We start from the raw sequence: 25,478 nt of genomic DNA on the forward strand, positions 1-25,478 counted from the left end.
TTTTGCACATTAATCTTGTATCCTGAGACTTTGCTGAAGTTGCTTATCAGCTTAAGGAGATTTTGGGCTGAGACAATGGGGTTTTCTAAATATACAATCATGTCATCTGCAAACAGGGACAATTTGACTTCTTCTTTTCCTAACTGAATACCCTTGATTTCTTTCTCTTGCCTGATTGCCCTAGCCAGAACTTCCAACACTATGTTGAATAGGAGTGGTGAGAGAGGGCATCCCTGTCTTGTGCCAGTTTTCAAAGGGAATTTTTCCAGTTTTTGCCCTTTCAGTATGATATTGGCTGTGGGTTTGTCATAAATAGCTCTTATTATTTTGAGGTACGTTCCATCAATACCGAATTTATTGAGCGTTTTTAGCATGAAGGGCTGTTGAATTTTGTCAAAAGCCTTTTCTGCATCTATTGAGATAATCATGTGGTTCTTGTCTTTGGTTCTGTTTATATGCTGGATTAGGTTTATTGATTTGCGAATGTTGACCCAGCCTTGCATCCCAGGGATGAAGCCCACTTGATCATGGTGGATAAGCTTTTTGAGGTGCTGCTGAATCCGGTTTGCCAGTATTTTATTGAGGATTTTTGTATCAATGTTCATCAGGGATATTGGTCTAAAATTCTCTTTTTTTGTTGTGTCTCTGCCAGGCTTTGGTATCAGGATGATGTTGGCCTCATAAAATGAGCTCGGGAGGATTCCCTCTTTTTCTATTGATTGGAATAGTTTCAGAAGGAATGGTACCAGCTCCTCCTTGTACCTCTGGTAGAATTCAGCTGTGAATCCATCTGGTCCTGGACTTTTTTTGGTGGGTAGGCTATTAATTATTGCCTCAATTTCAGAGCCTGCTATTGGTCTATTCAGGGATTCAACTTCTTCCTGGTTTCGTCTTGGAAGAGTGTAAGTGTCCAGGAAATTATCCATTTCTTCTAGATTTTCTAGTTGATTTGCATAGAGGTGTTTATAGTATTCTCTGATGGTAGTTTGTATTTCTGTGGGGTCGGTGGTGATATCCCCTTTATCATTTTTTATTGCGTCTATTTGATTCCTCTCTCTTTTCTTCTTTATTAGTCTTGCTAGCAATCTGTCAATTTTGTTGATCTTTTCAAAAAACCAACTCCTGGATTCATTAATTTTTTGGAGGGTTTTTTGTGTCTCTATCTCCTTCATTTCTGCTCTGATCTTAGTTATTTCTTGCCTTCTGCTAGCTTTTGAATGTGTTTGCTCTTGCCTCTCTAGTTCTTTTAATTGTGATGTTAGAGTGTCAGTTTTAGATCTTTCCTGCTTTCTCTTGTGGGCATTTAGTGCTATAAATTTCCCTCTACACACTGCTTTAAATGTGTCCCATAGATTCTGGTATGTTGTATCTTTGTTCTCATTGGTTTCAAAGAACATCTTTATGTCTGCCTTCATTTCATTATGTACCCAGTAGTCATTCAGGAGCAGGTTATTCAGTTTCCATGTAGTTGAGCGGTTTTGATTGAGTTTCTTAGTCCTGAGTTCTAGTTTGATTGCACTGTGGTCTGAGAAACAGTTTGTTATAATTTCTATTCTTTTACATTTGCTGAGGAGTGCTTTACTTCCAATTATGTGGTCAATTTTGGAATAAGTGCGATGTGGTGCTAAGAAGAATGTATATTCTGTTGATTTGGGGTGGAGAGTTCTATAGATGTCTATTAGGTCCGCTTGGTGCAGAGATGAGTTCAATTCCTGGATATCCTTGTTAACTTTCTGTCTCGTTGATCTGTCTAATGTTGACAGTGGAGTGTTGAAGTCTCCCATTATTATTGTATGGGAGTCTAAGTCTCTTTGTAAGTCTCTAAGGACCAGCTTTATGAATCTGGGTGCTCCTGTATTGGGTGCATATATATTTAGGATAGTTATCTCTTCCTATTGAATTGATCCCTTTGCCATTATTTTGCCATTATGTAATGGCCTTCTTTGTCTCTTTTGATCTTTGATGGTTTAAAGTCTGTTTTATCAGAGACTGGGATTGCAACCCCTGCTTTTTTTTGTTCTCCATTTGCTTGGTAGATCTTCCTCCATCCCTTTATTTTGAGCCTATGTATGTCTCTGTATGTGAGATGGGTCTCCTGAATACAGCAGACTGATGGGTCTTGACTCTTGATCCAGTTTGCCAGTCTGTGTCTTTTAATTGGAGTATTTAGTCCATTTCCATTTAAGGTTAATATTGTTATGTGTGAACTTGATCCTGCCATTATGATATTAACTTGTTATTTTCCTCGTTAGGTGATGCAGTTTCTTCCTAGCCTGGTTGGTCTTTACATCTTGGCATGTTTTTGCAATGGCTGGTACCGGTTGTTCCTTTCCATGTTTAGTGCTTCCTTCAGGGTCTGTTGTAAGGCTAAGGCAGGCCTGGTAGTGACAAAATCTCCAAGCATTTGCTTATTTGTAAAGGATTTTATTTCTCCTTCACTGATGAAACTTAGTTTGGCTGGATATGAAATTCTGGGTTGAAAATTCTTTTCTTTAAGAATGTTGAATATTGGCCCCCACTCTCTTCTGGCTTGTAGAGTTTCTGCTGAGATATCTGCTGTTAGTCTGATGGGCTTCCCTTTGTGGGTAACCCAACCTTTCTCTCTGGCTGCCCTTAAGATTTTTTCCTTCATTTCAACTTTGGTGAATCTGGCAATTATGTGTCTTGGAGTTGCTCTTCTCGAGGAGTATCTTTGTGGTGTTCTCTGTATTTCCTGAATTTGAATGTTGGCCTGCCCTACTAGGTTGGGGTGATATCCTGAAGAGTGTTTTCCAACTTGGTTCCATTTTCCCCCTCACTTTCAGGCACCCCAATCAGACGTAGATTTGGTCTTTTTACATAATCCCATACTTCTTGCAGGCTTTGTTCATTTCTTTTTCTTCTTTTTTCTGTTGGTTTCTCTTTTCACTTCATTTCATTCATTTGATCCTCAATCGCTGATACTCTTTCTTCCAGTTGATTGAGTCGGTTACTGAAGCTTGTGCATTTGTCACGTATTTCTCGTGTCATGGTTTTCATCTCTGTCAATTCGTTTATGACCTTCTCTGCATTAATTAGTCTAGCTGTCAATTCTTCCACTCTTTTTTCAAGATTTTTAGTTTCTTTGCGCTGGGTACGTAATTACTCCTTTAGCTCTGAGAAGTTTGATGGACTGAAGCCTTCTTCTCTCATCTCGTCAAAGTCATTCTCTGACCAGCTTTGATCCGTTGCTGGCAATGGGCTGCGCTCCTTTGCAGGGGGAGATACGCTCTTACTTTTTGAATTTCCGGCTTTTCTGCCCTGCTTTTTCCCCATCTTTTTGGTTTTATCTGCCTCTGGTCTTTGATGATGGTGACGTACTGATGGGGTTTTGGTATAGGTGTCCTTCCTGTTTGATAGTTTTCCTTCTAACAGTCAGGACCCTCAGCTGTAGGTCCGTTGGAGATTGCTTGAGGTCCACTCCAGACCCTGGTTGCCTGGGTATCAGCAGCAGAGGTTTCAGAAGATAGAATATTGCTGAACAGCGAGTGTACCTGTCTGATTCTTACTTTGGAAGCTTCCTCTCAGGGGTGTACTCCACCCTGTGAGGTGTGGGTCATCAGACTGCCCCTAGTGGGGGATTTTAGTGTACTCAGGGGTCAGTGACCCACTTGAGCAGGCAGTCTGTCCGTTCTCAGATCTCAACCTCTGTGTTGGGAGATCCACTGCTGTCTTCAAAGCTGTCAGACAGAGTCGTTTGCGTCTGCAGAGGTTCCTGCTGCTTTTGTTGTTGTTGTTGTTAACTGTGCCCTGTCCCCAGAGGTGGCGTCTATAGAGACAGGCAGGTTTCCTTGAGCTTCTGTGAGCTCCACCCAGTTCGAGCTTCCCAGCGGCTTTGTTTACCTACTTAAGCCTCAGCAATGGCGGGCGCCCCTCCCCCAGCCTCGCTGCTGCCTTGCGGTTAGCTTGCAGACTGCTGTGTTAGCAATGTGGGAGGCTCCGTGGGCGTGGGACCCTCCCGGCCAGGTGTGGGATATATTCTCCTGGTGTGCCCGTTTGCTTAAAGCGCAGTAATGAGGTGGGAGTCATCCGATTTTCCAGGTGTTGTGTGTCTCAGTTCCCCTGGCTAGGAAAAGGGATTCCCTTCCCTCTTGCCCTTCCCAGGTGAGGCGATGCCTCACCCTGCTTCAGCTCTCGCTGGTCGGGCTGCAGCAGCTGACCCGCACCGATTGTCCGGCACTCCCTAGTGAGATGACCCCAGTACCTCTGTTGAAAATGCAGAAATCACTGGTCTTCTGTGTTGCTCGCGCTGGGAGTTGGAGACTGGAGCTGTTCCTATTCGGCCATCTTGCTCCGCCCCCGTGAGTACTATTGTTACAGGATCTTTAGGGTATCACTCTTCTGGCTGGAAACCTGTGGCTGGTGACACCTTTGCCTGAGTTTTGCTTGGGCCTGCTGGGCTCATTCCACCCACTCGGCCTGGCAGACTGTGCTCAGTTCACACTACCGCCCTGGTTTCCATGCCTCCGAGGGAGACTGTGAGTCAAGCGTGGAGCAGCAAGGGGTGTGTGAGCAGGCATGGATTACAGCCACTAAGCAGTTGGACACACCAGCTGCTGCCATGGGGCAGGCAGTTCTAGGTGCTGGCATGGGTGCCAGTTCTCTGCAAAGCTGTGGCTGGGCCAGGCACAAGCAACTTCCCTGGTTGGCACTGTTTGTGTTATAGCTGTTTCAGCTTGGCGGGTACTGAGTTCTTGTTCTGTGATCAGGGAGAATGAGATACACAGACAAGTGGAGGGTGAATAAGTCAAAAAGGAGCTTTACTGAGTGATAGAACGGCTTAGAGGGAACTCACAGTGCATAGCCCCTTTCCACAGCCAGGGTGTCCCGTAGAGTGTTCAGCCCCTAGCAGAGTGGAGACCCTGGAGTGGGAAGCTCCTCTCTGCAGGCAGATCATCCAGTCTTCCCTGTAGCTCTCAGCAGAGAGGAGGCTCTGGAGTGGATTGCTCTCCTCTGCAGCTGATACTCCTATTTCTACATCTCTCAGCAGAGAGGAGGCCCTGGAGTGGGTAGCTCTTCTCTGTGGCTGGTTGTCCCAACATCTGCTCAGCTCTGATTGAGCCTGGGTCTTTTATGGGCCTCAGAGGGGAGGAAGTGTGCTCTGGTTGGTCCATGGGTGGCCATAGGCAGGCCCAGAAAAGGCCCACAAATTCCCACTCTGGTGGAACTGGCAACCCTGCCCCCAGCCTTCAGACCCTCCCTGGCCTGAAGATGGGGCTTCATCGAGGACCTGCTCCCTTCTGTCCAGGAACCTGTCTGCCTCCTGCTGCCATTCGTGGTGTTCAGGTTCGGCCCTGATGTTGCTCTGAGATTGGAGCAGGTCCTGACAGCTGGGAGAAGCCAAGCAGCAGGGAGAGGCACTTCCAAGCCTGCGAATGCACGGGGGCCCTTCCCGCCTCCTGGCCCCCAAGAGTATAGGGATGCCTTGGTTTGCAGCACGCTTTGGGTGGTTGCAGCTGTGCCCATGGGGGCAGAGTTTCTGCCTGCTCCGTGGAGCAGGAGGCCTGGGTCTGCAGCTGCAGTTTGGGCAGCAGTAGCTGCGCCCAGGCAGGTGGGGCTCCTGCCAGCTTCATGGAGCATGCAGCCCTGGCCGTGCCTCCCTCTTGCAGCCAGCAGTGATGGCAGTGGCGGACCATTTGGAGCAGCTGCTGCCATCACTATCATTACCATTTTATAGATGAGGAGGCATAGAGAAGTGAGTTGACTTGCCCAACATCACACAGGTGGTGAGTGGTAGAATCCAGATTTAAACTAGACAGTGGGACTAAGACTGAGCACATAATTACTAGGCTGCATGACTTTAAAGTACTGAAAATTTCCTCTCATGCTAGGTGCCATGGCTCATGCATACCTGTAATCCCACCTACTCAAGAGGCTGAGGTGGGAGGATTGCTTGAGCCCAGGAGTTCAAGGCTTCTGTGAGCTGTGATTGCACTGCTGCACTCCAGCCTGGGTGATAGAGTGTGAAACCCCATCTTTAAAACAAAAAAGGAAATTCCCCCTAATTTTACTTTTCTAGCAGCTCACTTCTTTACTTCATCCACTGTAACAAACTATTTTCTCGAGAACATGAATTTGTTGGCCAAATTCCATATAAGATGTGAATCAGAGCTGCCCCTCAGTCTTGGGAATTTTGCATCAGTCTCCAAACCAGAGCCAGAATTGCTTACAGCACTTGGTTTTTTAAAGCAATCCCACCCTTGCAGTTGACCAACTGAAGGATTTGTGATTTTTTAAAAAATACAAGCCTTAATTTTTTTATTGAAAGGAAGAATTTTATTAGATTGTTTAACATTAAAGACCGATGGTAGATTTGGAACATCATCCATGTGGGAGATATTAATCTATGCAGGGATATCTCAACCAAATCATACAAAGAATATCCTAGGAATTAACCAAGAACACTCCCCACTTAGTTAGCAACTGAAATAGTAGAGCAACTTTTAAGACATATCGACATTATTACATTTATTTCTTCAGTGTCTCCTTCTCCTTGCCAGTTTATTACAGGGTTTGGGAGTTTTAAAGAGCCTTTGTATATACAGTAGTCCCTCTTATCTTTGGTGGATATGTTCCAAGACCCCTGGTGAATGCCTGAAACCTTGGATAGTACGAAACTCTACATACACTAAGTACAAATTTCTTTTTCCTTCTTCACAGTTTCATGGATGGAAGACTTGTTCTTACCGTAGATCTTAGCAACCTTAGCATATGATTTTTTAAATTTCTTTCTTCATTTGAGAATTTTCACCTTTTCACTTACAGGAAACACGTTGTGGCTTCTCTTCAACGTATCTGAATTGCCAGCATCACTACTTTTGCACTTTGGGGCCCTTATGAAGTAAAATAAGGGTTACTTGAACACAGGCACAGTGATACTACAATGGTTGATCTGATAGCTGAGAGGGCTACAGAGTGACTAATAGGCCAGTAGTGTCTACAGTATGGATATGCTGGACAAAGATTATTCATATGCCAGGACAGAAGATTTCATTACACTTCTCAGAATGTCATGCACTTAAAAACTTATGAATTTTTTATTTCTGGAATCTTCCACTTAATATTTTCGGACCACAGTTGACTGTGGGTAACTGAAACTGTGGAAAACAAAACTACAGATAAGGGGTGACTATTTATAAGCACTGCAGACACTTTTTTCTTTGCAAATAGTTGACTTAAAAACAGCAGATGGTTTATTTTTAGGCTATTATCTGCTTATAGAGATTTTACTTTTTAATCATTTAGTAGCTTTCCTGTATGTAGCTTTTTTTTTTTTTTTCTGATTACTTTTTTGAATTTGTAGTGTTAAATGTGTGGAATTAAAACACAAATGTCACTTCCTAAGCTTGCCATGGACTTGCTGTTCCTTCACTCCACAGGTAATGCAAAGGATGAGGAGTGAAGTCAAGCTATCATATTTATGTTGCTCTTGTTAATGACAGCACTCTGGTTAACCTTGTACTTCCTTCACCCACTGCGGGTTTTGTCCCCAAGAAATGAGGACCATATTCAGTACTGAAAGGCTTTTAGTGGGAAGTGAAGGGCCCTCCATGTTGGCATTACACAATGGAATTCTAATAGGCAAATATTGTGTTAAAGCAGAAATGCTTCCCTGTGGAATGTTTCTCTTCTGGCTTCTCCAGAGTGCACGAGGGAGCTTCACTTAGTGTCAGCAGAAAACAAAATTCATTTGGATACATTGGGAGGTGCTTTTTTTCTTGTGGTAATTTCAAGAACTATATGTCCACTGCCTCTTCTATATTAATAAAATTAAAACCACGCATATATAGATGGAAATGATTTCTCGATTGTAGGAAAGAATGTGCCTAAGCTGACATGTCATTTTTTTGGTAATTTGAGAAAACCCTATAAACACACCTTTTCAAGGAGATAGTATACGGAAGACTCAGAGCCACAAAAATCAGTGTGTGAAGCTAGATTGTGCTACTTTTTTTTTTTGGTTGTTGTTGTTGTTTGAGATGGAGTGTCATTCTGTTGCTCAGGCTGGAGAGCAGTGGCTTGATTTCAGCTCACTGCAACCTCCACCTCCCAGGTTCAAGTGATTCTCCAACCTCAGCCTCCTGACTAGCTGGGACCACAGGCACACATCACCATGCCCGGCTAAGTTTTGTATTTTTTGTGGAGATGGAGTTTCACCATGTTGGCCAGGCTGGTCTCAAACTCCTGACCTCAAGTGATCCACCCACCTCAGCCCCCAACGTGCTGGGTTTATAGGCATCAGCCACTGCACCTGGCCTGGTTTTGCCACTTATTAATTGAATGTCTTTGGTTACCTTTTTTAACCTAACTGAACTCCATTTTTCTTATGTAACTGACTTGTAGGTGGGATGTGAGGGTGAAGGCATGTAATGTGCTCAGCGCAGACTCGTAGATAGAGGCCTTAGCCTGCTTGCTAATTAGTTCTTTCCCTGGAACTGGATTCTAGTTCCTTCTCTGATGACCACTATGACCTGAGGACACCTGGTTTACCCTGCTGGGCCTAGTAGTGTGAAACAGAAGTGTTAGTGACTCTTAGAGGTGATGCGAAGGGCAAGGAAAATGTGAACAAGTGTGAGGTGAGCCCCTGCTGGTATTTCCTATAGGTCACCAGCCTCTAGCTGAATGTGGGGAGGTGCCGCACTGTGGGAGTCCCATTATAAGGGGCCTCTAGTCAGATAGAGTCCATATATAAGTCAGTAGCTACTTTTTAGGACACAGGAAGAATGGGAGGTAATAGTTAACAAAAGTCTGTTGTGTACCAGTAGCTTTATATGTTGCTTCATTTAATCTTCAGGAGTGATCCTGCAGGGAAGTGTACTTATTCTCTTCCCTTCACCCATTTTCAGGCACAGAAACACATTCAGTGAGGTAAGTAAGCACTCATTGTGGAATGAGGTGGAGATATCCAGATTTAAATCCTAGGTCTGCCACTTGCTAGCTACATGACTTGTTCAACAAGTCATTTACCTCTCTGAGGCTGAGTTTTCTAACCTGGAAATGGTGACAGCAGAACTGTCTTACCTCACAAGACTATTGAGAGGGTTAAATGAGATAATGTAGGTAAAGTCTCAGCATACAGTAAGCCCATAATAAATTATCATTAGATTAAATATTGAGGTTTGGTGAGATCAGTTTTTGACTGAAATATGGCTTTGAAAAATTCTGTTTTGTTGAAAGGAAACACCTGACTTGAAGATACAGTAGACTGACCTTTTATGTAAAGAACATCACTGACTTACAGAAGTCACAGAATTGCATGAACCTGTGGGGAAGGAGAAGGGTAGAGATACAAGATAAAAGCAGAATTATCTGGGCAGCTTAGCATCAATTGGATTCATTTAGTCTGTTAAAGACAATTTGTTGATAAAATGTACAAGCATGCTGCTAACCACTTTACCTCAGAATAGGGAAGAAAAAGGGAAAATTATGACTGAGCTTAAGTCTGATGAACAGTGAAAAAATGGCTGATAAAAGGCAAATAATAGGAACCTTGTTGCTTTTTACTTTGGCACAGTTGAGAGTATAGGAGTTGGTGCTGGAATTCTCTGGTGCCAGCCACTAAAACAGTTCCTTACTCTTCAATGTGAGGAAGCACTGTCTCGTAATTAAGCACAGATGGACTAAGGAACAGTATGCTTCCCATGAATGGAGGTTTCCAGCAGGTAACAGATGATCAACTGTTATAAATGTCACAGATGGGCATGGCACTGGGGGAGAGGCCATATTTTGTATGAAGTACAAGTGAGGAAAAATCAAATTATATACAAGTCAATTTTTTAAAAATTCAAAATGAAAATAGATTAATTGAGTCACATTGGAAGGTGGTGGAAGTAACTGTGTAAAGTAGAAAAACACCAGTGACTTAAATCTTCATGTTAGGTTAGGGTTTATTTGAAAATCAGCAACATGGAAATGATTTAGTAATCGATCTTTCATTCTGATATTTGATTGCAGGAAATCTCTTTAAATGAGATAGACCAGTTTTGATTCTTTGCTTAGAGTTTCATTTCTGGACTAGAAAATATAAGGTCGCTTTCCAATTTTTAGACTTTATTATTTGGGGATATATTCTTTTCCATTATAAATTGTGAGAATTAACTATTCTCTTTAAGGAGAGAGAAAGCTTTATAATGTGAAGCAAAGACATCTGAATTATTGTATCAGTTCAATGTTCTGCAGTTACACCTAAAGATTTTGGGTTACTTATAAAAATAAAAATGAATCTTACTCAAGAGTTTATTAGCTACTATGAGAAAATTATATTGAAGCCATACATTTTATCAGGCTATTTCTAATTGAAAAACATTGTCTTTAAAACAGTTTGTAGATGGGGTTAGATATTGATTCATATATTAAGATTCATGTTATTTTGTTTGGGAGCAGGACTAAAATACCTGATTTACTTATTAGGTTATTTGAATACAGCCAATAAAGAAAGGAAAAAAAAACTTTTGCTATATACCTGCTATGGTTTGAATGTGTCTCCCCAAAGCATGCGTTGGAAACTTAATCCTTGGTGCAACAGTGTTGGAGATGACCTAATAAGTGTTTAGCTAGTGAGGACTCCACCCCTTTGAATGGATTCATGCCGATTATAAAAGGACTTGAAACTGCGAGTTCAATCTCTTGGTTTCTTGTACCTGCTCTCTTGCCAAGTGGTGCCTTCTACCATGTTACAACACAGCAAGAAGGCCCTCGCCAGATACACTCCCTCGATCTTAGACTCCCCAGCCTCCAGCACCATAAGCCAAATAAAGTTTCTTTTTGTTTACAAATCACTCAGCCTATAGTATTCTGTTACAGCAGCACAACACAGACTAGTTCCAGCAGTGTAGTGGGGTTTTCACTTTTGCATTCTCATTTAAACTTCCCATCCCCACAGTGTAGTAAGATTCAGGATCCTGGATTCTTGAGCCAGATTGCCTCCTGTCAAATTGAGGTTTAGTTACTGTGTGATTTTGGACAGGTTGTTTAATTTCTCTGAGCCTTGGTCTCATCAAAAAAATAAAGAAATAAAAAGGAGATGGGAGGGTAAAATAAGTGATTGCAGGCAAAGTGTTTGGCACACAGTATGTGCCAATGAATTTTAGCTGTTTATTTTAGGTTATTATTAGGTGTTATTCCACTTTCTAGATAAAGTTCTATATCTAAAAGGATTAGACAGCATCAGATTAAAAGTTGCATAAAAGTTGCTTTATTGTGGTAGAAGATCTCTTTGCGGAGAAATTTCTTGCAGTATTTCTCTTACCTTTTGATGAGAAAACTGGATGCAGATCCCTTCCTCCTTTCCTCTCTTCCTCCCTTCCATGCAGTTCCCACTCCCATCCATTTTCTTTTTCTATTTTTTTTGAGACGGAGTCTTGCTCTTGTTGCCCAGGCTGGAGTGCAGTGGTGTGATCTCCGCTCACTGCAATCTTCGCTTCCCAGGTTCAAGCAATTCTCCTGCCTCAGCCTCCCAAGTAGCTGGGATTACAGGCATGCATCACCATGCCTGGCTAATTTTGTATTTTTAGTAGAGATGGGGTTTCTCCATGTTGATCAGGCTGGTCTTGAACTCCCGACCTCAGGTGATCTGCCTGCCTCAGCCTCCCAAAGTGCTGGAATTAGAGGCGTGAGCCACCACACCTGGCCACTCCCATCCGTTTTCTTAAGCCTTCTTCTGCTTGGTCTTTCCCTTTATCTCTGTGTGTCACACTCATGACTAGACTTTGGGTCTTACTCAAATCCCTCTTCTTCAGGTGACTTCTGCAAGTCCTTCCTTCCTGCAATATTAGTTTCTACTTCCTTTCTTCCATTATACAGTCACTTAGCAACAGGGATACATTCTGAGAAATGTATTATTAGATGATTTTGTCATTGTACAAACCTTATAGAGTGTACTTCCACAAACCTAGATGGTAGAGCCTACAACATACTCAGGCTATATGGTACAGCCAGTTGTACAACATACCCAGGCTATATGGTACAGCCAGTGTACAACATACCCAGGCTATATGGTACAGCCAGTTGTACAACATACCCAGGCTATATGGTACAGTCAGTTGTGCAACATACCCAGGCTATATGGTACAGCCAGTTGTACAACATACCCAGGCTATATGGTACAGCCAATTGCTCCTAGGCTATAAATCTGTACTCACATACTGTACTGAGTACTGTAGGCAATTATAACACAATGATAACTATTTGTGTCTCCAAACATAGCTAAATATAGGAAACGGTACAGTAAACATGTGGTATAAAAGATTTAAGAAAAAGGGTAAAAGGGTACATCTGTATAGGATACTTACTGTGGATGAAGCTTGCAGGATTGGAAGTTGCTCTGGGTGGGCAAGTCAGTAAGTGGTGAGTAGGAAGGCATAGGACATTACTGGACATTACTGTGCATTACTGCAGATTTATAAACCCTTTGCACTTAGGCTACACTACATTTATAAACAAATACTTTTGTTTCTTCAATAAAAAAATAACCTTAGCTTTCTTTAACATTTTTTACTCTATAAAATTTTGAATTTTAACTTTTTGACTATTTTGTTATAACCCTTGGCTTAAAACGCAAACACATTGTACAGGTATGCAAAAGTATTTTTTCTTTATATCCTTATTCTAGAAACTTTTTTCTATTTTTAAAATTTTTAATTTTTAAACTTTTTTGTTAAAAGCAAAGGCACAAATTCACACATTAGCCTAGGCCTACACAGAGTGAGTATCATCAATTTCATTGTCTTTCACTTTCATATCTTGTCCCATTGGAAAGTCTTCAGGGGCAGTAACATGGAGCTGTCATTTGCTGTGATAACAATGTCTTCTTCTGGAATACCTCCTGAAGGACCTGTCATAGGCTGTTTTACAGTTAACTTTTTTTCAGAGACAGGGTCTCTCACTTTGTTGCCCAGGCTGTAGTGCAGTGGCATAATCATAGTTCACTGCAGCCTCAAACTCTTGAACTCAAGTGATCCTAAGTAGGTAAGACTACAGGCTCATGTCACTGCACCTGGCTGATTAATTTTTTTTTTTTTTTTTTGTAGAGAAGGCGGCTTAGTATGTTTCCAAGGCTGGTCTTGAACTCCTGACCTTAAGCAATCCTCCCACCTCAGTTTCTCCCAAAGTGCCACCATGACTGGCCCTATAGTTAATTTTTTTTCATAAGAAGAAGTACATTCTAAAATAATAAAAAGTACAACATAATAAATATATAAACCAGTTGTATAGTCATTTATCATCATTATCAAGTATTATTATATTATAATTGTATGTGCTATACTTTTATACAACTGGCAGTGCAGTAGGTTTGTTTACACCAACGCCACCACAAATACATGAGGAATGCGTTGGGCTATGATGCTATGACAGCTACAAAGTCATCAGGTGATAGGATTTTTTCAGCTCCTGTACAGTCCTGTGGGACCACCATCATATATATTATCTGTCATTGACTGAAACATCATCAAGCAGCACATTACTGTACTTTTTTCTTTTAAAAGGCATAGTGTTTCTCAGAGGCTGTCTGTCTTTCAGTTATTTTTAATTCTTCTATTTCCTCTGAAGAGGCCAATGGCCCCTTGTGTAGAGGCTTCTTGTCTTATCTGCATCCCTGTTCCACATAGCTTCCCTGCCCTTCATTACACACAGTGGGTGCATCAGTTCATGGTGTTTACTCCAAAGACATGACCCACAAGAAAGCATTATTTCCAGTGAGGGTCTTTAGCACCAATCTTTTATCACTGATAATTAAGTGAGCAATTCTCTTTTGTTAAGAGCTCCCTGTGGATGTACCTTTTGAGAACTGCTTTAGAAAATTTTTGTTCGGTCTAATATTACTCTCTTCCAAGCCTCCTACATAAATCAGAGCTTCTCAAGGAAGGATCAGTTTTATAACAAAATAAATATACTGTTTGAATTTAGCCACCTTTAGTTTCAACTTATTCCTACTCCTCTTAAGACAAGTTTTGTGTTTTTAGTAATAATCAGTTATTTCTCAGAAACTCTTAGAGTGGAGAATTTGTGAAGTGTTTTGAATCTGAAAGACTCTGAGTCTCCTTTGTGGGGATACATTTGGTCAGCACAGCTCTGGTATTAGGGAAATGAACCTGCGAGATAGCTCCCTTATCTGTACATTGGCAAATAGAGAAAGATAGCCTTGTAATAGAGAAAAAAAATCTCAGAGGGGAAAGAAATAATAAAATCAAGCTGGTTTATGGTTTGTCAGTCCAAAAAGCTTTTAAGCCTTATCTATAAAGGTAGATCCACTTAATGTTTGTTCTGCATTTCAGGCATCATTGTGAGATAAGTGGTGTAAATTTAGCCCCTTTAAGCCTGATCTCCTGGGGGTTGAGATTTAAGCGTTGGAACTTTATTTGAAAGAACTCTATCGATTGGGCTTTGATCTGGTCCTTCTTTACCAAAGAGAGGTACTAAATCATGGTTTAGCTTTCCTGTTAGGTGTTTTTTTCTCTTTTATTCATTTTATTGGCCTCTCTCTCCCTGCCCCCATTCTCCATGTTCCATTTCTAACTGTTCTGCTTAAAAAGACTAAAGTGGTATAAGAAAGGGGGGAAAAAGGGAAAGAAAAATCAACTGACACCCTGTGAACATAATTGATTCAATAAATAACATCTTTCAATTCCCAAGGAAAACCTCAGTCTTCGCTTATGTCAATTAGTGTTCAGTTCAATAAGTGGTGGAGGTCTTAATTTAGGTGGATGGGAAAGTTTGCAGGTTCTTACCTCCTAAGGAAGCAGTGTGCTTTTCTTATTTCAAAGTCATCCTGTCTGGATTTATGCATCTACTCTGCAAAAAAAAAGCTTGAAAGAGAATTAATGTGATAGTTTTTATTCTTCCTGAAAACAGAAAGAAGACATTTAATTATTGTCCAGAGATTTGTTAGAATAAAAAAGTGAAATGAGGGAATGAAAATTTTCTGGAATCTATTAGACTGTAAAATAAACTCCATGAGGGCAGGAACTATCTCTGCATTCACCATTTAATCTCCAGTGCATGTAGTAGGTGCATAGTACATATTTGTTAACTGGATCTGTTAAGGGAATAAGAACAAACAGGGGCACAATTCAAGTTTTCTGTTAAGAATTTAGTTAAATTTCATTTCACTGGTTGTTTCATCCCTTGGTCCCAATCCCCTTTCCCCTAATTCTTTTTTTGTTTTTTTTTTTTTATGGAGTCTCACTCTGTCATCAGGCTGGAGTGCAGTGGTGTGATCTTGGCTCACTGCAACCTTTGCCTCGTAGGTTCAAGCAATTCTCCTGCCTCAGCCTCCCGAGTAGCTGGGACTACAGGTGTGCACCACCACATCTGGCTAATTTTTGTATTTTTAGTAGAGACAGGATTTCACTATTTTGGGCAGGCTGGTCTCAAACTCCTAACCTCAAGGGATCCACCTGCCTCAGCCTCCCAAAGTGCTGGGATTACAGGCATGAGCCTCCATGCCCAGCCAAGCATTTTTTTTTTCCCCTAGGGCTAAAATGAATGAATGAATGAATATATAAACAAATAGATTTTTTTTTTTTTTTTGAGATAGAGTCTCGCTCTGTGACCCAGGCTGGAGTGCAATGGCACAATCTTGGCTCACTGCAAGCTCCACCTCCTGGGTTCACGCCTTTCTCTTGCCTCACACTCCTGAGTAGCTAGGACTACAGGCGCCTGCCACTGTGCCCGGCTAAGTTTTGGTATTTTTTAGTAGAGACGGGGTTTCACCATGTTGGCCAGGATGGTCTCGATCTCTTGACCTCGTGATCTGCCTGCCTCAGCCTCCCAAAGGGCTAGGATTACAGGCGTGAGTCACTGCGCCCAGCCTCCCCTAATTATTTAAATGGCGGGTACCTCTTAAGAGTACAGTATATACTATCTCTTCAGAAATGATGAAGGATAACCTATTTCATCAGTTCCAAGACTGTCAGAGTTGGAAGAGATGGTGTAAAGTTGCTATTTACAAATTCAAGTAAATGAACTGATTGTGTTTCAGAATCACATTGAAATGGGATAGTTCCCTGACCCTTTCCCCTGACTTATGAAGGGGTTGGCTCATTTAGTCAGCAAACAGCTCTCAACCCCTTGCAAGAGGGGGAGCGTGCAGGTGAGCAGGTGCAGGATGAGTGCTTCTAGGCAACCAGCAGGAGCAGAACTCTATGCGGGCCTGTGGCAGCATCTAGAGGTTGCCTGTGACCCCCAGAACCCCAGAGGGTGTGTGTTATAGTGTGCTCTTTTAGCTTTGTCATTCATGGGTGGCTTAAGTGTTAAACAGCTCAGTGGAGGGTCAGTGTGACAGCCTTTTGCACTCACACCCGGGTCCTTGTCCTGCGTACAGGAATAATCAGGTGGCATGAATGAATTGAAGTGTGGTGAATGTGGAGGATTTTACTGAGCAGTGGAAGTGGCTCTCAGCAGGATGGGGAGCTGGAAAGGGGATGGAGTGGAAAGATGGTCTTCCCCTGGAGTTTGGCTATCCCTGGCTGAATTCTCCAAGGTCCTGCCATCAAGCCATCCCTCTGAAATCAAGCTGCTTCTCTTTGATATACAGCTGCTGCTTCTCCTCTCTCCTCTGCCACTCTGCCACTACACCGGTGGGGCCTGGGGTTTTTATGGGTTACAGGATTGGGGGTGGGGTGGGCCAGGGTGGTTTTGGAAAAGGCAACATTCATGTGGGAAAACAGGAATGCATGTTCTCACTTTGGGCCACAGGTCTAGGCTTGAGGGTGTGGCCCTCACCAGGGACTGCCCTTTTCTACCTAATATTTTCCTGCCACTGTCCTTATCAACATGAGGTATGTTATACACATACAGACTCAGGCCTGAACCTTGAAATTTCTGACTGAGTCAAACACACTCTTGGGTAGACTCTTGGGAATCTGTTTTCTTTTTTGACTTCCCCTAGTAAGGCTAGAGTGTAGCTAGGTATAGAAAGCACTAATTCCATCTGCCTCCCAGTGCCCTGACCTCTGTGGTCTATGTTACTCCTTGGTAAAAGTGATCAGCCTAAGGTACCCAGCAGAATGACTGGTGGAGTTGTGACTAGAACTCAGGTCTCCTACCTCTGACAGTGGTGTTCCTGGTCCTGTGGTTTACTGCTTTGGTTTAGCAAACACTCCTCACTACTCAGCATTCTCTCAAGATCCAGTAATACTTTTTCCTTCTAAGATAATGGTAGTATTTGTGGTGATGGCCAGGCAGAATCTGAAGGACCTTCTGAATCCTCAAGGAAATACTAATTTTAGTTTAATCTACTTTGGTGTTAAATATATTTTATTGTCTTCTCTAGTGATGACTTTGATTACCCTCTGTCCCCATCCCTGGTCTCAGATCCCAAGTGGGAAATCTCTGCCTTTTTCCTGCAGGACCACTTGATGTTCACAGCCCTGCCTAATCATAAGATGAATTATGGGTGCCTGTTAAGGGCATAGAGCTGTGGTGCCTGCTTGAGTCCCATTAAATCAGAATTTTCCTGGGAGGGGCCTGGGGATCTGTATTTTAAGTTCCCCTTATAATTATTCTCTGCAATAATTCTCAGGCTCAGGTCTCTGAAAATAGCAGCTCCCTTTCCCATGGATCCAACTTTGATGTCCTGGAGACCCCACTATGTAAATCGCATCATAACCCACTCTTCCCACTTGAAGGTTTATCCTCTGGTCTGTAAAACTTGTCCTTTAAGGAGGAAAGGAATTTCTGCTTTCTTCTTTCTTCCAAGGTAGAATTTTTCTGGACAGGATACTGAGTAGACAGGTGGGTATGGACAGTAGCAGAATGAACATTGCAAGAAAGCTCATGGATACCTTTGAAAAGGAAGGGGGTGCCTATGCTCTTTCCCTGGCTTTATTACTTAATAGTTGTGTAACTTCAGGCAAATTATTTAAACCTCTTTGAGTTTCTGTTTCCTCATCAGTAAAACGTGGGTAAGAATAGTAGTTATTTGGCGGTTTTATGTGTATTAAGGTGTCCTGTGTCAGCTCTTGGGACACAGACTCAATTTGAGATTTGCCTGCAGGGGGTATTGGAGAGCCCACTCACGAACAATTCTTGTCATGGGGTATGGGAAGGGATTTTTGAACTGCAATGCACTTGAAACAAAGGTCTTAGCTGATCCCTTGGGGAGCTTTGAGGGTTGGATGCTCCCCAGAGTTGTCCCAAATTAAGGGAAGGGGCCAGGTCTTTATACCCCTGTACCTACCAGTCAACCAATGTTGTAGGCTGCCCCTGGAGGGACATGACTTCAGATAAGGCAGTTCCCTTTGACTGAGGTTGTCTGTGTGCCAGCTACAGCCTACAAAGTTGGTGGAAAGGGAAGGAGTGTTTTAGTTCTGGGAGGGATCTCAGTGGTACACCATAGCACTCGCTACCCCCAGGTAATGCACATAAAACCCCAGCAGTGAATCTAGCATATTTGTAAATGTTCAATGAATATTAACTGCTGCCATTATCATTCTAGCTCTGGCAGGGCCACTTTCAAGAAGTTATTTAACTACTCTTGGGCTGTTTTCCTATGTTTAAAATGGAGATTGTAAGCTCTGTTCTGCCTACGTCGCTGAGTGGTTCTGAGCAAATGTGGAGATAATGTATGTGAAATTGCTGAGTAAAATATTATAAAAATGTCAGGTGTGGCTATGAGCCTACCTTTTTGAAATGAATATATGGCCATGACCTGGATTCTTTGAAGGGAAAAGGTTGTGATAAATGTAAAAGTACTTGTCTGTGAAATAGGGCATTTTATTTTATTTTTTCCTTCTTTCTGTAGGGAATTAGAATCATGGAGATGCTACTAAAGGAACAGTGTGGTGCCCCCTTAGCTGAATAAAGAATCATCAGTGAGTACCAAAAGCAAAGTCAGAATTATTTACGCAAGCCATGTTTTCATGCTTATCAGCCTGGTATTCGAAAGCAGCCTCCCTGGGCTATTCACGCTGCACATTTCCCAGTTATATGCACAGAATACTATTTCACAGGTGTTTTATCTCTTCAGTACTTTTATTTACTTGGTTCTTTGATTTTCAGAGCAGTTTTGTATTACATGCTGGGTTACAACTCTATTCAAATTGTTAAAACTGTTGCACAATCTACCATGATTGAGAGCCTCAAGCTGTCATAGATTTGTAAAGACTGCAGCTCAGATTAACTGAAGCTTAATGTTTTTGTTCTGAAAAGAATCACAGGAAGGCTTTAGAAGTGTAATTGGAGCAGGAAGAGAAACAAGGAAGGGGCATGTTGATTGGCCAGTGAAACAAATATCTCTTATTAGTCATCTGTATTTCCACTGTTTGTGGGTAGCTGCCTGAAATGCTATTGAAAGGGATTCTGAGGTCTTGAGAGTAATTCCCAGGCTCTGGGTAAGAGCGCCTTGATGGTTAACAGTGTCTGCCATGGGCACAGGATGGAAGGAAGACAGCACTCGTGCTGAAGCATGTGCCAATCTAGGGCAAATGGTATAGGGTTAACAGACAGTGGGAGATTGCAGAATTACTCAACTCCCTATCCCCACCCCCTAAATTTCTGTTGTCTAAATCAGGGAGAATGGTCTTTATAGTGGAAAGGGTAGGACAGAGTTATTTAAGAGAGAATCAAAGCCCAAAATAAATGAGTATGATAGATCTATATCTTACAGAATTTATAGGCTTTAGGTTTTTTTGTTTTTGTTTGTTTGTTTGAGATGGAGTCTTGCTCTGTTGCCCAGGCTGGAGTGCAGTGGCCTGACCTCGGCTCACTGCCACCTCTGCCTCCCGGGTTCAAGTGATTTTCCTGTCTCAGCCTCCTGAGTAGCAGGAACTACAGGTGTGCACCACCATGCCTGGCTAATTTTTGTATTTTTAGTAGAGAAGGGGTTTCACCATGTTGGCCAGGCTGGTCTTGAACTCCTGACCTTGTGATCCACCCACCTCAGCCTCTCAAAGTGCTAGGATTACAGGCGTGAGCCACCGTGCCCAGCCAGCCTTAGGTTTTTAACATCTGAGAGTTGAAACCTTTGAATAAAACAAACTTTGCCTTGGGTAATGTAGAATTACCTCAAATTTTCTTGTGTTGGTTTAATCGAGACATGTGGTCTTGTGTAAGCAACCTGGTATTCTAATTGTGATAAACAATAAAATTTGAGAGCAGTTAACCAAAAAGAAGCAAAAGAAACATCATATACAAGCTCCTTGGTGTACAAAGCAAGCTGTCCAGACCTGTGAATGAACATCATTTGGAGAATTGTAAAGTCTTTCTGCTTATTTGCAGGTTGGACTCCATTTTGATTAATATTAAATCTCTGTCTACTTAATACATATTAATAGATTCCTTTATTACTGGAAAAGCTAAACAGGATAATTTCATTTAGTATAGGCATACACACAGCAGGTGCTCATAAAATGCTGGAATTGGATCTAAATATAGTTTACTCCTACACCCACCCTGTTCCTTAGAAAATTATAGAGAACAACTTGGCCACATATCCCTGTTTTTCTCGGCTAGCATATTTGTGAGGCTCACTAAGCACCTCTTGCACTTGCATGCTTAGGCACAGATCCCATCTTACTCTCGGGGGTGGGATCTCGAGTCAGCTCCAAGGTAAATGAAGGAATGAGGGGTCTCCGTTTCCATGGGAAGCGTATACACCTATTGGTCTTCAAACTTCAAATTAGTGGTTTTGAAACTGTCTTGAGCATCCGAGTCATCTGGAGGATTTAACACAGATTGGTGGGCCCCACTCCCCAAGTCATGATTCAGTAGGTCTGAGATGGGGCCTGAGCATTTGTGTTTCTAACAGATTTCCAGGTGATGGTGATCCTGGTCCTGGGGCCACACTTTGAGAATGGCAGTTTCAAATGAGTTCACATCTCTGGGTAGAGACAGATGAAATGTCAGGGCACTGAGAAAGCTAATAGGAGTTAGATATTATTGTCGTGTATTTGGTCAACTTTGGATTAATAGGAAGAATGATATTCTTTGTATGGCTTTTCCCTGATTTTAGCATCTCAGCTTCTTGTTTGCCCCCTTTTTTGTTGCTTAAATGTGGCCAGGCTCCACCCTCGAGAAAATGCCGTTGAAAAGAGGGGAGGTGAGATTCACATCAACTTGTACTTTAAATCAATTTGGATTTAAATTGATTTGGATTTAAATTGTTGGTAGTGAAGATGAGTAAATTAAACAAGTTTACAGCATTACCTATTGTCTTGTTACCCATGTTCTATGTTTTGTTTTGTTTTATTTTGAGACGGGGTGTCGCTGTTCTGTTGCCTAGGCTGGGGTGTAGTAGCGCAGTCACGGCTCATAACAGCCTTGACCTCTGGGGCTCAAGCAATCCTCATACCTCAGCCCCCTTAGTAGCTGGGACCATAGGCGTGTACACCACACCTGGCTAATTTTTTCCTTTTCTGTAGAGATGAAGTCTCCCTATATTGCCCAGGCTGGTGTGTTTTGTTGTTGTTGTTTGTTTTTTTGTCCTGTGGTTGAGGGCTAAGCCATGAACTTGGGACATCGTATTGTTGGTGAAAAGCAACTTATTCTCCTCTCTTAAGTGAAATGGTCGAGGTCTGAATATAACAAGGAGTTTAGTACAGGACAGTTGCATGTAATGCATTCAATGCAATGAAATTTCCTGAAGGATTTACATAATTCAAACTCTCAAAATTCATGACCAGTTTTCTCAGAGGAGTAACTGTAAAGGAGGGGATATATGTATATGTATGTATGTACTCTTACCACATAAATCTACAATTTGATGTTGCATCAAATGCTGCCAGCTTATTCTTTTACTTTTTTACCATTTTCTTGACTATTCTTACAGAGTTTTTCAAGTTTGAAATGTGCCTATTTTAATGGAACTTTTTAATTTCTCAAATAACTGTATGGAAAATGGAGGGGGTGGTTGTAGGTGGGGGTACTATTGTTTTCATGAGTTGTAAAATGCTACATTAAAAGAAGTGGGGGAAATTAGCTCTATAGCTATAATAAAGTAGAGATCAAAAAACTACAGCCCATAAACCAAATTTATCCTGCTTCCCGCTTTTATAAATAAAGTTTTATTGGAACACAACTATGCTCCTATGTTCTAAGCTACAACTCAGAGTTGAATAGTTATTAACAGTGACCTTACAGCTGCAAAGCCTAGAATATTTACTGTCTGGTTCTGGAAGAAAATTTTTGCCTACTGAGTTAGTGTCCTAAATTAACATCAAGGAGTGTTGTGGTGATTGGCCTTTTAAAATACAGTTTGACAGTTTGTTTTTCTTGCATTAGCTCTAACATCAACACTTTGTGAAGACTTGGCTGATTTTATATTAAGACATAAAAAGGTATTACAATAATAACAGAAAGTTAAAATACCAGCAACAGTGGTCACTAAAATTGCTCACAAAGTTCCAATGCACGTACACAATGGAGTAGACATATAGGCATTTAGTTTGGCACATAAAGTGGCACTGTGATGAGGCTGTAGGGTAGGTGCTATTTATAATTTACTCAATTTGCCAGCTTTGGAATTTTGCAATTTTTGATACTTAAAAGACGTTTTGTGGGATTTGCAGAAATGTGCATAAGGAGACAGTATTTAATATTTTTATGTCATGCCATATTTTAAATTTGCATAATTTAAATTCACATAGGAAGTGACTACGTTCTACATTGTACCTAACATTAAAGATACTTCACAGAACTCTCTGACCTGTATGTCCAAGTGGGCATTTGAAGATTAGAAAGCTTAGAAGGTGATTTTTGTCATGAGCCAAAATGGAGACACATAAATCTCACTAACCGATATGCTTGTGGCGTTGCTGTTGACACATCCATTTGATAGATTTTTGATTTCTTGTCATTTTTGAATAAAACAAATAACCCTGACATCTGTCTGTTCTTGCCACTGGCAGTTGGGAGATCAGGCTTGTTGAGATTTGACAGCATAGCAGACTTCTATCACATTGGAATGATTAAGACCTCAATTTTAGCTATATCTTAACTCTTCTCTGAACCAGCTCCTTTGGGTAGTTGGACTTAATAAAATGAAGTGCTTGCCTTGTTCGAAGATCATTAGGAGGGAGAAATGCAATTTCAAGAATTATCCGTAGTGATAGAATTCAAGTGGACTCTAAAGAGTTGCTTCAGAAAAGAGGGCAAATAAGTATTGATTGGTGAGACATGTTTATGAGGTGATAAAGCCTGTTTGCTTTCTCTTGCAGGACAGCTGTATCCATGTCTACTTTTTTATTTTTATTTTTTATTTTTGAGAATCACTTCTTGACCACAACACATCACAGATACAGTTTCCGGAATATAGGTTTGAGGATACAGTGTCGGCAGCTTCAAGAAGAGAAGACTTTCTTGCCAGGACATAAAATGATACCCTCCTCTGGGATCCTGCTTCGAATGGTGGAACTCAGGGAGATGAGACCTTCTTGCTGGATTTTTATGACACAATCTCTTTATAATTTTACAAATAAAGGGAAAAAGACCCGTGTAAGATGATGTGTGCCCTTCCTCAGGGTGTGCTGCTGGTTGTCTGGTGATGGTGTGAGAGCAGCTAAGGACAGGATAAAGGCCTGGAGAGGGTGCTTGCGTCCTTATGTTATCAGCACCATTGTTCATAGGATTTGTGAGGGGATTCTGGAACCAATAAGGGAGTTGAAACTGGTACCTGATTCATGCATGGACTGGAACAAACAGGAATGTACCAGACTTATGTTGAAGCTAAGCCGTATTTATAACAATGTTTAAGATTCTCAGAAATCAGGAGATTTTTATCCTACCCATAAGTAATATGTAACTGCCATTAGTATAGCCTTTAGAATGTAACATGTAAACTGTGATTTGGTCCTCTGAAAAGAACATGAAATGAAGAGTGGGAAGGCAGTTTCTTGTCTGCTGATTCGTCCTGTGATGTGGAGCAAATCATTAACCTCTCTGTTTTTTATTGGGCAAATGGGGATAATCAGGCACAAGTCTTTCCACCAATGCGTTATGATGATTAAACAAAGTAATTTTGTGTAGGTTTTTAAGTCAACAGACAGACCTGGGATTGAATCCAAGTGCTGGCACCTACTCGCTCAGTGATCATGAACAAAATTTTAAATCTTTCTGAACCTCATTTAAAAAAATTTGTGTCCGGAGGCTGAGGCAGGAGAATGGCGGGAACCCGGGAGGCGGAGCTTGCAGTGAGCTGAGATCCGGCCACTGCACTCCAGCCTGGGCGACAGAGCAAGACTCCGTCTCAAAAAAAAAAAAAAAAAAAAATTGTGAAACAAGATGATAGAATTAACTTTGTGAGATTGTTGAACTGATCAGAGATCATGCCTATGAAGCACCTAGCATGGCGCCTGGTGCATAGTAGAAGACCAGGAAATGGAAGCCACTATTATGTAAAACATTTTGCAAATGTACTTTTTAACTGTAATGTAAGGTGGTACTACTGTTTGAAACTTAGATGGCAGTAGTTTGCATTTCTCGTGATCAGAAGCCAAAATATAATACATACTATCTAAAAAATCTTCAGGAGAGGTAATAATTTGGAATTCATCTTCTTAAGATAAAAATCAGGGCAGCACGTGGTTGCTCACGCCTGTAATCTCAGCACTTTGGGAGGCTGAAGCGGGTGGATCACAAGATCAGAAGTTCAAGACCAGCCTGGCCAATATGGTGAAACCCTGTCTCTACTAAAAATACAAAAAAATTAGCTGGTCGTGGTGGTGTATGCCTGTAATCCCAGCTACTCAGGAGGCTGAGGCAGGAGAATTGCTTGAACCTGGGAGGTGAAGGTTGCAGTGAGCTGAGATTGTGCCACTGCACTCCAACCTGGATGACAGAGAAAGACTTCATCTCAAAAAAAAAAAAAAAAAAAAGAAAACAACAACAACAACAACAACAAAAAATCTGGCCATTACTGGAGAGTCTTGGGGAATTTTTTTTTTTTTTATTACACTTTGTGTTCTAGGGTACATGTGCACAACGTGCAGGTTTGTTACATATATATACATGTGCCATGTTGGTGTGCTGCACCCATTAACTCGTCATTTACATTAGGTATATCTCCTAATGCTATCCCTCCATGTTCCCACCACCCCACAACAGGCCCTGGTGTGTGATGTTCCCCTTCCTGTGTCCAAGTGATCTCATTATTCAATTCCCACCTATGAGTGAGAATATGCGGTGTTTGGTTTTCTGTTATTGCGATTGTTTGCTGAGAATTATGGTTTCCAGCTGCATCCATGTCCCTACAAAGGACATGAGCTCATCCTTTTTTATGGCTGCATAATATTCCATGGTGTATATGTGCCACATTTTCTTAATCCAGTCTGTCATTGATGGACATTTGGGTTGGTTCCAAGTCTTTGCTGTTGTGAATAGTGCCGCAATAAACATATGTGTGCGTATGTGTTTATAGCAGCATGATTTATAATCCTTTGGGTGTATACCCAGTAATGGGATGGCTGGGTCAAATGGTATTTCTAGTTCTAGATCCTCGAGGAATCACCACACTGTCTTCCACAATG

At 41.6% G+C, this 25,478-nt stretch overlaps 1 protein-coding gene across 2 annotated transcripts in view; it reads left to right on the forward strand.

Moving 5' to 3' along the window:
• PRELID2 (PRELI domain containing 2) overlaps positions 1 to 24,525 on the forward strand; it is a 106,923-nt gene extending 82,398 nt beyond the window's left edge. For both annotated transcript variants that reach the window (XM_033180782.1, XM_033180781.1), the window contains exons 6-7: positions 18,761 to 18,830; positions 23,172 to 24,525. In XM_033180782.1, the coding sequence (XP_033036673.1) occupies positions 18,761 to 18,820 (60 nt within the window). In that variant the 3' untranslated portion in view covers positions 18,821 to 18,830; positions 23,172 to 24,525. The remainder of the gene's footprint in view (positions 1 to 18,760; positions 18,831 to 23,171) is intronic.
• Positions 24,526 to 25,478: the final 953 nt, after the last annotated feature.

The sequence above is a fragment of the Trachypithecus francoisi genome, unplaced genomic scaffold (assembly GCF_009764315.1).
Source record: "Trachypithecus francoisi isolate TF-2019V2 unplaced genomic scaffold, Tfra_2.0 Lachesis_group2, whole genome shotgun sequence".
Taxonomy (NCBI): domain Eukaryota; kingdom Metazoa; phylum Chordata; class Mammalia; order Primates; family Cercopithecidae; genus Trachypithecus; species Trachypithecus francoisi.